Here is a 13,337-nt window from a genome sequence, read left to right as displayed (position 1 = left end):
CTCTTCTGGTGTGTCTGAGGACAGCTACAGTGTACTCATATACATAAAATAAATAAATAAGGTTTTTTTAAAAAAAATGGAAGGAAAGAGCGGTTCCCGGCTCAGCTCCACATGTTCAAGGCCGGAAGTGAAGGAGTACCCGGCAATCCAATGCAGAGTGGTCCCGTGTTGCAAGAATGGAGAAGGGGTGGCGTTTGAAATGGGAGAGAGGCCTGGAAAGGCCAACCACTGCCAAATTGTGGACTTGATTCTAGGGAGGGTCTTAGGCACAAGAATAGCATTGCCCTGGGACAGCAGCAATAGGAAAGCCAACGAAAGGCTTGAGACTCTGGGATCCCAGTAGGAGGCTGATGCACAAACCACGGAGGGAGGGCCGTTATCATAGTGTTCTGTTCCTGTGAAGAGAACTCCATGACCAAGGCAACCCTTGCATTTAACTGGGGGGGGGGGTGGGAGCGCACTTGCTTATAGTTTTAGAGGGTTCCGGGAAGCAGACGTGGGCGGCACTGGAGAAGTAGCTGAGAGCTTTATATCCTGATCCATGGGCAGCAGGCAGAGGGCGAACCACTGAGTCCTGTTTGGGCTCTTTAAACCTCAAAGCCCACCCCCTAGTGATACACACCTTCCAACAAGACCGCACTTACTCCACCAAGGCCACACCCCCTCATCCTTCCCAAATAGCCCCACTCCTGGTGACTAGGCATTCAAATATATGACCTGGTGGGAACTACTTACATTCAACCCCCCACAGCTATGGAGACAGCTCAGTAGATCAAGGGCCTGCTGTGCAAGTGTGAGGACCTATTCAGATCCCCAAACCCCACTGCAAAGCCAGATGTGGCCCTTCGCATCTGTAAACCCAGTGCCAGCATAGGGAGGCAAGTAGGTCCCTACGGCTCACTAGCCAGATAGTCGATCAGAAACAGCAAGAGACCCTGCCTCCAGACACAATGTTCAATCGAAAACATTGGAGATCAACCTCTGGCCTCAGAACATACACATACACGCAAACCAAAAAACACGATGGAACTCTGAAGAAGTCAAGGGCTCAGGAGGTGTCCTGGGGACAGAAATGTCTAAGGTTGCTACTGAGGAGGACTAGACAACTGGAAACACAGAAGGTGTTGACAGCAGCTCTGGCTACACCTTTTGCAAGCCTGTGTTGTGTGCTACAACCCAGGGAGCTTCCTTTAGCTGTCCCTCCCTGTCCGGGATAGCTTTGGCTATCTGTCACCGAGCTACTGGGACAGCCCTGGGTTCTCTCCCTCCAGATACCTTCTTTCCTGTTCTAGCCAGGCTGGAACCCCTTGACGGAAGAGCCAAACACATGCTGGTCAGCCAGCCGGTTCAGTCCTGCCCAAAAAAACTAACCGAGGGCCCGTGACGTGAACTGATTACCTGACTTCTCCCCGCCTGCCTTCCCTGACAGGGATCTCACCTCCGATGACCAGATTGTCCTGCTTAAGTCAAGCGCCATTGAGGTGATCATGTTACGCTCCAACCAGTCTTTCACCATGGATGATATGTCCTGGGACTGTGGCAGCCAGGACTACAAGTACGACGTCACCGATGTCTCCAAAGGTGTGGAGGGCGTCCTCCTATACTTCCTCCAGCTCCCAGACTCTACCTCTATCCTGGCACTGGACCTCTGGGGGTTTGACCAGATACGGGGAAGGGGAGTGGGCAGCAAGAGAGAGGAGGGAAGGGGTAATGCCCAGGGGGGGTTTCAGGTAGGGGTGAATGTCTCTACCTGACCCTGGCTGCTCTCTTTCACAGCTGGGCACACCCTGGAGCTGATCGAGCCCCTCATAAAGTTCCAGGTGGGGCTGAAGAAGCTGAACTTACATGAGGAAGAGCATGTCCTTCTCATGGCCATCTGCATTGTCTCCCCGGGTACGGAGCCTGGCAGGGAGGAGCTGAGGGACCTGGGACACGTTGGGGACTGTGAATGACAGAGAGCTTCTCAGAGCCAGCAGGGAAGTCTGGGGGAGGAATGAACGAGAGAAGTGACAAGGAAATGTTCACTTTGCTGGGTTTGCACAGCCCAGAAGGCCTGTGGAGGGGTCGCTTGACACATGTGGCTTTGTCTTATGCAGGCCAAGGTGATTCATAGGATTCTGAGGAACCAGATGAGCAGGGTTCCACAGCTTATTCATGGGACTTGGGTGTTCCTAATACTCAGGCTCTGTTCTTGCGTGACCTCGGATGAACTTTCCAGTCTCCTGAGTTCCTCCGATGCAGGCACAAATCCTTGGGGACTAATATATGCTTCTGCCTGAGTTGACTTTGGAGGCTGGAGGCTGTAACCCAAAGGGAGGAGACACTGAGAAGGAAGTTGTTGTGATCTTGAAGAAATTGGTGATAAAACCCAAAGAACAGAGCCCTGACTCAGCCTGGACCATGTGTGCACAGGGGACAAACTAGTGGCCTATGGCCAGGAATGCCTAGTCTGAAGGCCCAAAGGACAGACATATGCCTCCCTCCTGCTGTCTAGCTGACGTGTGTTCACTTATTCACACGCTCAGTAATGATTAACTGAGCATCTACTATGGCCAGACACTGGGCTAGGCACAGGGAGTTGCAGTAAAAAGGATAGACTTCTCTCCCATGAGAGTTAAAGGAAAACAAAATATTACGAGAATGTTGAATATGAAGATGCTGCCGGAGAGATCCTGGTATAGGTCACGGGGGCGTGGAGATGGAGGGTTACCAGGAACGACCTTCTTCAGAAAGCGCTTTGCGCCTGTTCCGTGATAACCGGTTGGTCAGGGGGGAAAGACGAGAGCTGATTTCCAGGCAACGGGGAGGTCTGTTAGCCAGAGTAGGAAGTACCTGAGTTCCAAAGCAAGGACTGAACCTAGAGACAGAAGAAGTAGGGTGAGGTGGGAACAGGACCAAATGAGCCCGCGAAAGGATTTGGTCCCAAATGCAGGGGATGTCATCAGGGGGATGCTGGCATGGGGTACCTGGGTGATGGTGGATTCTGTGAAACTGAACAGTGAACATCCTGTCTCCCTCCATCCCCTGGGACACAGACCGACCTGGGGTCCAGGACGCCAAGCTGGTGGAAGCCATTCAGGACCGCCTATCCAACACGCTGCAGACCTACATCCGCTGCCGCCACCCGCCCCCAGGCAGCCACCAGCTCTATGCCAAGATGATCCAGAAACTGGCCGACCTGCGGAGCCTCAACGAGGAACACTCCAAACAATACCGCTCCCTCTCCTTCCAGCCCGAGAATAGCATGAAGCTCACACCCCTTGTGCTGGAGGTGTTCGGCAATGAGATCTCCTGACCAGGGTGGCCCACAGTGGTGCCTGGGTAGGGCCGCTCCTCCAGAGCCCTGTGCCCAGGCCCTGGGCTGGTTGCAGCCCAGCAGTGCCTCCTGCCCTTTCTGGAGTTCAGTCCTTCCTCTGCCATGGCCTCTGTCTGTCTGCCTCATCCTTTCTCCTGCCCAGCCTAACACCTGGTCTCCCTTTCCTGTAGACCTCGAGTTGCTCCTGTCTCTTGAGACCTCAGTTAGGAGAGGCTGCTGTTTATCTGACAAAGGAACTCAATTGGGGATAGAGGGCAGGGGCTGAAGGCAGAACTCTGCCTAGGGGATGCCTCCACCACAAGGGGCTGCTGCTTGTGTCAAGGGAGGCAGGCAGAAGAGACGCATTCACTCCTCAGGGACAGGTACCTGCACCTCCCCTCACTCCAGCCCTACCTGCCCAAAGCCTGGTGAGAAATCTGGCCCCTGCCTGCGAAGGGTACACAACCTACCCATCATCCCTACTGTGTCCCGTCTCATCCTGCCGCCTGTCTGTGTTATTCTGACCCGGGGGAGTAGGTCACTGAGGGGCCTCCTTCCTCTGCCTTTATACTCACGGGGCTCACTCACTGCCAAGATGACCAAATACACTACCACACGAACCAAGGAGCACTCACCCAGCCCTGCAGTTCCCACCTTTGAGGTTTTGCCATGGGAATTCCCCAGGGCCAGTACCTGTGGTACAGGGGGCTTCTTCCCCATGCCCAGAACCAGGGACCTAGAAACCACCATTGGAAAGGCCCCAGGAGATAGAATACAGGGCCCAAGTAATGAAGAACAGAGAAAGTCAGCCTCCCAGCAGAACAATGAATGAAGGTCCATCTATCTTGGTCATCAAGCTGAGGGTTCTGAAGCCTGGAGCTGTTGGGACCTCTCCTCTATAGCTATTAGATGTGTCAGGACCAAGTTGTCCCCAACTTTCAGGAAATCCATAGCCCTGTCTCCATCCCTTACCCCGCCAGTGTTTTACCACCTACCCAAGAAAGCAGGTCCTCTGGCCTCACACGACCTCCCAATTTGACCACCAGGAGTATCCCGGGAGTCATCTTGGCAGCAGTGCCCCCCACACACACACACACCAATGAGAGCTACCTTGTCCGCCCAATAGAATGGGATGGGAGAAGACCAACAGCTGCCCAAATGGGCCTCCGAGCCTCCTTTCCAGATGTAAGGCCAGATACAAATGCTCCCCCCTCAGGGGAAAGGTGGAGGGATGGTCAGAGCTTGTGGTACAGTGATCTGGGGCCGGTTCCTCCTGACTCTCATTCTACCACCCAAAAAGTCAATGTAGGCCTACGAAATGGCCAGGTGATGGGCTAGGTTCTTATCTTTAATTTCTTCCTCTGTAGCAATCCAGGACTTTGGAACCCTGGTCTCACTCACCCCAAATACACACATTGCTGATCATGGGTTGTGGATGCGGGGGACCCATACAGAGGAGGTTCTTTTCACAGGGGGACTCATAGACGGTCCTTCAAGTGAATGCTTGACCTGAGGAATGCAGCCACGTTGGAAGCACCAAGAGAGGGCTAAGGTCAGTGGGAACAGGGCCCCACGAGCCCCGCATGTGTCCTAGCTACATTTTTCCATTCCCTGAAAACCCCGAGATGACAAATTTAACATGGAAAGAGCCATTAGTGTCCGCCTGGCCCTATGTTTCCCAGAATTCCAGTGGGAAACATCTGAAAACGGCTCTCCCGTTCTGCGGAACAGCACAGGGAAGGCTTTGTTTTAGAGTCATTAGATCAGGTGTTTTCAGAATTAGACCCCACCTGTACTGTGTTCTAACACTGAGGGTGACGGCACCTGATTCAGAGTGGGGTGTGTGTGTGTGTGTGTGTGTGTGTGTGTGTGTGTGTGTGTGTGTGTGTGAAAATACTGTACATTAATGATTATTGTTACTGCAGACAAAAAAAAAAAAAAAAAACCTAGAGAGAGCGACCTTTGATTTTAGCTGCAGAACACATTGATCCAGCTTACTGCTCAACGGGAGGGAAAGTTTGAAAGTTGATAAGCGAATCCGGCTCCTTTACAATGAGAACCTGACATCAGAGGAGAGTGTGGTCTACATGGGCTCTTATAATTAGAAGCATCCCCAGGCCTGGAGAAAATCTGAACTGATGGTCCTGAGCCATTTTACAGTGAGCCTGTTTCCACTGCTCTGGTGGTTGCACCAGGATCTGAGGAAGCCTTGGGTACTAGCGCCAGTCTGTATCTGGGACTTTTCCTTCTCCCTGGGTAATAAACTCACCCACCCATCCTAAGGAGGGCAAGCACTCAGCCTCCCTGAGTGAGACTTGGTTTTAGGACTCTCCACATCAGCCCTGCATGCTGCTGTTGTCTTGTCAGAAACATGCGTCAGCCTTTAGAAAAGCCTCTGTCTTCCTAGCCCTGGCCTGTCCAGGAAACTCCTCAGGCATCCTGAGAATACCAGTTTCTCAACCCAAGGGAAGTCTGGGAGGAAAAGACACGAGACCAAGTAGGTTTCAGAAGCTGAACTGAGAGGGAACAGCAGCATCCAGTTTTATCCTGAATGTACAAAGGCAGGGCCTTGAAAGAGCTCGAACTTCTGAGGTGGAAATGGGTTCCAAAACGATAGATCAGCAAGATTTCCCAAGATAGGGGAATCCTCCTGCTGCCTGCGTGAGAGAAAGTGGGTCGGGGAGGAGTCCAAACCAGGCCACCAGAGATGGTTGAAAGAAATGACAAATCTGGTGGACGTCAGACATCATGGCTCTGAAGAGCTTCCTTCCTAAGAGACTTCCCAAGAGAAAAACAAAAGTGTGTTTTTCCAGGAGCTTGTCACATAAAAACCAATGAAAAAGCTTTGCCAATGGTAATAAAAGATGCTCACACATCGCTTCTCGGCCTTTTGGCTAAGATCAAGTGTAAAAGATGCGCTCACTTTCATAGCACTTGCGGTGTGATGAGGGCCGCTGTAAATAAATGCCTTGTGAAAACCAACTTGTTTGATCTTTATACGGACGGACGTGAAAGATGCAGTTTTGTTTCCACGAGGCAGAGCTCAAATGGAGAGTGAGGGGTGGGGTTTAGAGCCAGGCACCTATCTCGGGAAGCCTTAATTAATTGCAACATTCTACTGCCCCCTACAAAGTTAGGTGGTGTGACAAACGACAGGCACTCTTGTTACCACACTAAGGAGGACATGAGGGAGGTTTCCATTCAGAGATGGGGACACCAGAGGTGCTAAACCACAGAATGCTCTGCCTCCAGAAATATTTGGCCTAATGTGTAGACCCAGTCAGGTGTGGCACTTGCCAAAGATCATCAAGAATAAAAGCTAGGTGACCTCTGGTAACAGTAGCTCTTGCATTAGAAACATCCGCTCAGCCAAGACACAGAGTGTTATAGTAGCCCCTGTGCGTAAATATGTCTCCATGAGGACCCCAGGAGTGAGATACATATAGCAAGGAAGAATTCCCAACCAAGAGCTCAGAATGGAGAACTGCAAATATCACTGTTGCGCCCCACCCATGGTTTCTTTTTAAGTTGGTTCAGAAACCTGGGGGTGTGCCTTACATTAATTTGCAGAAACATCTGAAAAGTTTTCAAGCCACAAGCTAAGACAGTCCCAGCAGAAAGAGCCCAGGCTAGAGGGCCTTTGTCATGAAAAATAAGTTGACTTAGACACAGAAACCGGTATCTGTCTGAAGGAGGCAGGCTTGTCTCTGTGGGAAGGTGAAACTGAGAAACAGCTCAACAAATCCTGTAGCATTCTCAGACAATGCAAGGGAACACACAATCTGAAAAACGTATTAAAACTGGATCAAAATGATTTTGAGTTTTCGCACTCCAAGCTTTTCCTTTGTTCTATTCCTACACTGTTGAACCAGATAATTTCTGCTATGTGTTTGTTTTTCAAGACGAGGTTGAAACAATGTAACCCTAGCTGTGCTGAACTCTGCAGACCAAGTTGGCCTTGAACTTGGAGATCGGCCTGCCAGGTGCTGAAATTAAAGTTATACATGGCTATGCCCTGCCTAATCAGTTAAACTTAAAATTAATGATTTTCTAATGAAGCAAAGCAAAGCAAAGGAAGAAGACACCCAAGCACCTGTCCTGGCCCCATGGTGGGCGCCATTACAATGAGCAAAACATGATGGAGAGATGGGACACTTGATGGACAGAAGGGAGAGAAAGCTGAGATGAGCGGTTTGGGCACTGTGGAGAGAGGTGGAACTGGAGGTGTGATGGTTGTGAGGAATGGGCAGGGATGAGAAGACATGGTATGCTCCTGGCACCTGCTGCCATCAAGGGCAATGTCTGGGTCCATGGCCCTACTGCAGCAGCTAGGGTCTGTACTGATGTCTACGGCCCATGCTAGCGCTGAAGGCTATGGATGTCAGTGGTCTGGGCTGCTGCCTGAGACCATGCTGGTGGCTGGATGGTGTACTCACATCCGGAGGCAGAGTGATCTGAGTGGTCCATGTTACCATATGAGGCTATGCAGAGGTCCTGGCTTGGGCTGCTGCTGAGGATCATGTCTGGGTCCATGGTCCTGCTGCAGGTGGGGTCTATGTCAATGTCAGAGGTCGAGTTACCACCAAAGGACACGCAAATGTCTGTGATCTGAGCCGCCATTGGAGAACGTGTGGACATCTGAGGGCCATGCTGCCACAAGGGGCATACTGATCTGCGTGTCCTACAGTGTCACCTGAAGCCACAGTGACATCTGGGCCAATGCTGCCCCAAGGGGGTCACATCTGAGTCTATGGTCTTATTGAAGTCAGACCCTTGTTACCACCAAATGTCACTAGTCTGGGCTGCTGCCTAAATCCATGATGATGTTCAAGCACTGTGCTGAACTGACCCCGCCCTCACCAACCACCACACTTGGGAGAGAGAGTTGGCCCGTCCCTCACTGGCTGTGAATGACACCTGGGAAAATTGGCCCCACCCCTCACTGGCTGTGAGTGACACCTGGGAGAATTGGCCCTACCCTTCACTGGCTGTGAGTGACACCTGGGAGAGCTGACTCCACCCCTCACCTGGGCCCTGGTGGTGTGGGTGCAAGACAGCTGGTGGGTTGACCAATTTAGCTCCCACCCAGGCCCAGAACCAGGGCTCTGAGTTGGCCCAGCCCAACATACACTCCATCTGTGAACGGCTGGAGTGTGTGAAGGGGCCGGTCCTGCAAACCCAAAGCTGCGGGATCTCCATGACACAAGGCTACAAAAGGATATCCGAGAGGAGTTACAGTGAGGATCCAATATTGACAGTGTAGCAGAAGCCAGAGGCCTAGAACCATACCTGACTCATTGCAATGAACATTTGAATTAAACCTGTTTGGGGCAAAAGGGTGTCCTGTGTGATATACTGGAACACAGTACAACTTCCACAGTGAGATTTTGTTGTTGCTATCTGTTCATTTGTTTGTTCTGTTTTTGTTTCCTTTCTGTGTATGTGTGGTGGGGGGTAGATTGCAAGAGTAGAGGGGGGATATGAAGGGACGGGGGAATTGAATGGGATCAGGTGTATGATATGCAATTCACAAAGAATTGAAGTTAAAAAGTTAAAATTTAAGAAGTCAAGAAACTCGCAAAAAGGAAAGAAAGGAAGGATTGATTGTTGGGGGGAGAGCGGTACTGTGGGGAGGATGGGGAGGGGAACACCCATGTAGAAGGGGAGGGGGAGAGGTTAGGGGGATGTTGGCCCGGAAACCAGGAAAGGGAATAACAATTGAAATGTAAATAAGAAATATCCAAGTTAATAAAGATGGAGGGAACAAAAAAGGAAAGAAAGGAAGAAAGAAAAAAGAAAGAAAGAAAGAGAGAGAGAGAAAGAAATCAAACCAAAGGCCAGATGTGGCAGCATACACCTTTAACTTCAGTACTTGGGAAGCAGAGGCAGGCAGACATCTGTGGGTTCAAGGCCAACCTGATCAATGAAGTAAGTTCAAGGAGAACAATGGCTGTGTAGAGAGACTCTGTCTCAAAAGAGCAAAAAACAGACAAACAAAAAGGCATTTTTTTTCCACTAGACATTTCAGGGGGGAAAAGAGTCTCATAACTGGGAAGAAATTAAACTAAAATGAGCATTCAACTCTATAACTGGATGAGCCACGGCTCAGAGGCCTTAGAACGGCCATTAGGGATAATGTCCCATTGGACAGAGGTGGTCTACACCAAGCAGGCTTCCTTAGTGCTGTATTTTTGAAGACAGAGTCTTATCATATGGCACAGGCTGGCCCGGAACTTACTACATACCATGGACTAATTCCCAACTCAATCCTCCTGGTAGTGTGTGAGAGGAGATGTTGTGGGCTGGGCTGGCTGTTCCAGACAATGGCTCTAAGTCTCTGTTTACACACTTGTCCTTGTCATATACTGGGTAGTGTTGTGAGTGGGGACCAAGGGAAATATATCCTAAAATGTAGTTTGGAGGCCAGAGAGGTCTTCTACATACTGGAAAGAGGTCTCGAGAAGCAGCTTGAGGTGGAGAGAGAAAGCTGGGATTAGAAATATCCCATTGGAGGTCTGAGTGCCTTTCAAGGGGAGCCTGGAGCTGGACTGGCCTTTGGATGACATCGGGTTGAGAAAGATGGGTTTCCCCTTCACACACACTTTTACATCAAAAAGAACCATTAGGTTCCCAGAATTAGGGGTGACCTTGACATGACCTTGAGATATGCCAAGGGCTGGTAGGTGTGGAGGATATTTCTTTGCATTCTATCTAACCCGGCAAGAGCTTTTTCAGAGGACTGTTCAGACTTGAGAGGGTAAAAGTATTCCAGTGGCTTCCTTGCAGATCTGAGGAAGGAGATATCTCCTTCCACAGGGTGTTTTGAGCCTCTCCCAGCAGGGAAATCTGAGCTGGAGATTTATCTTGAGTTCCCCCACTAGGGGGAGTTACTACCCCACAGCAAGGCCCCAAAGTCCTTCTGCTGAAGACACCTGACGGTGTTCCCCTCCTCAGTACATTGGACACCTCAAACAGGGACCTCCCGAGGTCAAGATCTTGTACTTGTGGTCTCTGAGACCTATTTGTGGCAAGAGTGAGCAGGCTCCCCATAAGGCTGAATGTGTGTTCTTTCCAAAGTTTCTAAGCACAGACCTATTAAAGACAGTAGCAATAGAAGCCACAGTAACAGTTAAAGGCAAAAACTACACCCAGTCCTGAGGTTTTTACATGATGGTTTTGAGCCTTGGTTTCTTCCTCTATAAAGTGGCAGCAGTAGCCACCTTGAAGGGTTACTGTTGCCATGCTGCAGCCTGTGTAAAGAATTCATCACAAGGGCTGGGGAGATGGCTCAGTGGTTAAGAGCACCACTTGCTCTTCCAGAGGTCCTGAGTTCAATTCTCAGCAGCCACATGGTGGCTCACAACCATCTGGGATGGGATCCGATGACCTCTTCTGGTGTGTCTGAAGACAGCTACAGTGTAGTCACATACATAAGATAAATAAATTTAAAAAAAAATCATCACAGTAACTGGCACATAGCCATCGACCAAAAAAGGCCTGCCAGCATCATTCATACTCTAAAGAGATGGCATTGCTCCCATGCTCTGACCACTGATTCCTTCTTGGTGGCTTGATTGTCCCCAAGGTGATGTCTTTGACCTCTTCTTCAGATCTCTCTTGCTTCTGTACCCTAATTATCGGTGTCTAAAGAAAGTGTCATTGGACTCTCTGGCCACCAGAGGGCAGATGAGCCACTTAATAAGCCAAATAGGACTCAACTAAAGCAGACTGGTGGCGGCCAGGGGTGGAATCTAAGTTGAGATAGAGAGGACTGTGGTTACTGTCGCCACCAACTTTTTCCAGCTCCGTCCTTTCTTTTCCCACTTTATCACCACAAAATAATAAACAAAGGTAAAGAACAGACAGCACTCCCCGTCTCCTGACATCATGGCGTGTATATGTACTCAGAGAGAGAAGACACTGAACAAGTTTCAAGAGTCAGATCTGACCCGTTGGCTTTGCTGTGCAATGTTTTTCACGCTCACGTATCCCAGCATGCAGTGCAAATCCCACCTCATCTCTCCAGGGTCCTTGAGTCCCTGCACCAGATGTTGAAACTGATCAGGCCGCTGCTGTGTCCAGCAAGTGCCAGTTCTCTACTTGTGCGTGTTAGAGCCTGCGGTCCAGCAGTCCTCAGGCGCTCAGCCATAGGACGCTTTTGCCTCATGAAGAGAAGGAGCCCTGAGAACTTTTGCTTATGTAAATTATATTGAGCTGCTAGGCGTGATGGCGTAACAGCTGTAATCCCAGCACGGAGGAGATGGGAGCAGGAGGGTCAAGAGTTCAAAGCCGGCCTAAACTACATTGAGAGTCTGAGACCAGCCTGAGTTACGTGAAACACTGTCTCAAAAAAGAAAATAAAATGGCAATGTTTATGATATTAGAAATCAAAACCAAGGAATTTAGAGTATATATCATTACCCTTTCTGAATATAATAAAATGAATCTACTTGACAGTAATTTAAGCGATTGTTATTAAAATGACCATTCTTTGGAGCAGCACTAGTTTAATGACAAGGAATACTGTTTTCCAAAGCTCTTCAATGTTGTGCTTAACAAAAGCCAGTTGGACTCTCTATCAGCTTTTGTGTTCAACCTGGCATGAAATCCCAAGTCGTCCTAGAAGCATCTTTGGGGGAGGGGAGGCACTGTAAATTTAGGGATAGGAATAAAAAGGTAAAGAGTGTCTTGATAGTGTTACTATGAAAGGAACTGAAAACAGTTGCTGTTGCAGAGTCTCCGAGACCCACAGGGACCCCGAGACTACCCCTTGGGGCCTATGCTGTATGCTTTCTGCACACCGCCCCCTGAAGAAACCCCTCCCCCCTTGTTCTTTACCTTATAGTTTCCTAATAAGACAACTTTTTGCTCCTTAAATCTCCGGCTCAGACTTCATGGTTTTCCCAGATTCTCTCTTGACCTTTGTTATCCTGTACTCCTGCCCCACCCCACCTGCCCCACCCCGATTGCTGGCTTTGGGTAAAACTCACACTTTCACCGCGCCGTAGAAGAAAGGGCAGCATGTGTTTTGAGCTTGTTTACCAGACTGGAACAAAGTAGGGCTTCCATAGATCCAGCCAAACGTGTGGATGGGTTAACATGGCATGGCTGCCCACTTCTGTGAGCATCGGAAATAGCAACTTTTCCACAATAAGCATCGAGTGTTAAAAGTGTCGCAGGTCTGTAATTCCAATGCTCCAGAGGCAGGGCAGGAAGATTCCAGGGGTCAGGATAGCCGGAACTTTGTGCAAAGAGGCTTTCTCAAAACCGACCAACCAATCAACAAACGATTTGCTGAGGTCCCTTCGAGAAAATGAAATAGAAATGTTTATGCAAATGTGAATCCTTCCCTTGAACTTGGGAAAGTGGAGAGTTAAGTCCATGAGGCTTAAAATCCAACAGTCCCACGACCTCTTCATAAAACCTCTCCCAAATCTCCTTTCTTCTCTCTTTGACCAGATCAGATCTGATGATTTATCTTAGGCTGCTCAAATCCTTTGGCTCCTCCTTTTGTCCTCTGGTATTCTCTATTTCCTTTTCAGATTTGTTTTATGGGCATGCATGTTTTTGTCTGCACGTGCCTATGTGCACCATGCATGTGCCTGGTGCCCAGGGAAGTCAAAAGAGGACATCGCATCTCTTGAGACTAGCTGTGGGTCCTGGGAATCAAACACGGTTCTCTGTGAGAACAAGTGTTCTTAACCTCTGAGCTAGTTCTCCAGCCCCATCTACTATTTGTGATTACCTCGCCAGGTATCCTCCAAAACGTAGGTAGGTGTTGAGGGGATGGAGCGAAGGCTAACTCTCCTGCAGTTCAGCCTTTGTGCATTCGTCGGGAACTCTTTGGTTCAGTGTTGAAGACAGCATGAGTGAGGGAGGGGCAGGTAAAGAGAATGTTTGGAAAGATTAGATCCTCTGCAGGAATGTGGGGAGCTTGTCAATGCTAGCAGGGCCCATCTATTAGGCCCTAAGTCTATACAAATACCTGTAGAATTAGACCAGATCCATGCCCAGGGTGAGAATCCAGGCTTATTGGATCCAG

General features: G+C 49.6%; 1 protein-coding gene and 1 long non-coding RNA gene across 6 annotated transcripts in view; one reads left to right on the top strand and one right to left on the bottom strand.

Annotated features, from left to right (window-relative positions):
- Vdr (vitamin D receptor) overlaps positions 1 to 6,277 on the top strand; it is a 51,994-nt gene extending 45,717 nt beyond the window's left edge. The window contains exons 5-7 of one of the 2 annotated variants that reach the window (XM_063263005.1): positions 1,430 to 1,581; positions 1,777 to 1,893; positions 3,036 to 6,277. In XM_063263005.1, coding sequence (XP_063119075.1) covers positions 1,430 to 1,581; positions 1,777 to 1,893; positions 3,036 to 3,295 — 529 coding nt within the window. In that variant the 3' untranslated portion in view covers positions 3,296 to 6,277. The remainder of the gene's footprint in view (positions 1 to 1,429; positions 1,582 to 1,776; positions 1,894 to 3,035) is intronic. The other variant, NM_017058.2, reaches the window with a different exon arrangement.
- Positions 1 to 13,337, bottom strand: part of LOC108351548 (uncharacterized) — a 50,390-nt gene that overhangs the window by 11,682 nt on the left and 25,371 nt on the right. For 3 of the 4 annotated variants that reach the window (XR_010053082.1, XR_005487402.2, XR_010053083.1), the window contains 3 exons: positions 13,041 to 13,136; positions 12,286 to 12,598; positions 1,846 to 2,857 (listed from right to left, as the gene is read on the bottom strand). This is a non-coding gene — a long non-coding RNA (uncharacterized LOC108351548). The remainder of the gene's footprint in view (positions 1 to 1,845; positions 2,858 to 12,285; positions 12,599 to 13,040; positions 13,137 to 13,337) is intronic. The other variant, XR_005487403.2, reaches the window with a different exon arrangement.

Source organism: Rattus norvegicus, chromosome 7, assembly GCF_036323735.1.
Source record: "Rattus norvegicus strain BN/NHsdMcwi chromosome 7, GRCr8, whole genome shotgun sequence".
NCBI lineage: Eukaryota > Metazoa > Chordata > Mammalia > Rodentia > Muridae > Rattus > Rattus norvegicus.
The sequence above is the reverse complement of the archived record's forward strand: the minus strand, read 5'-3'. Positions and strand labels throughout refer to the sequence as shown.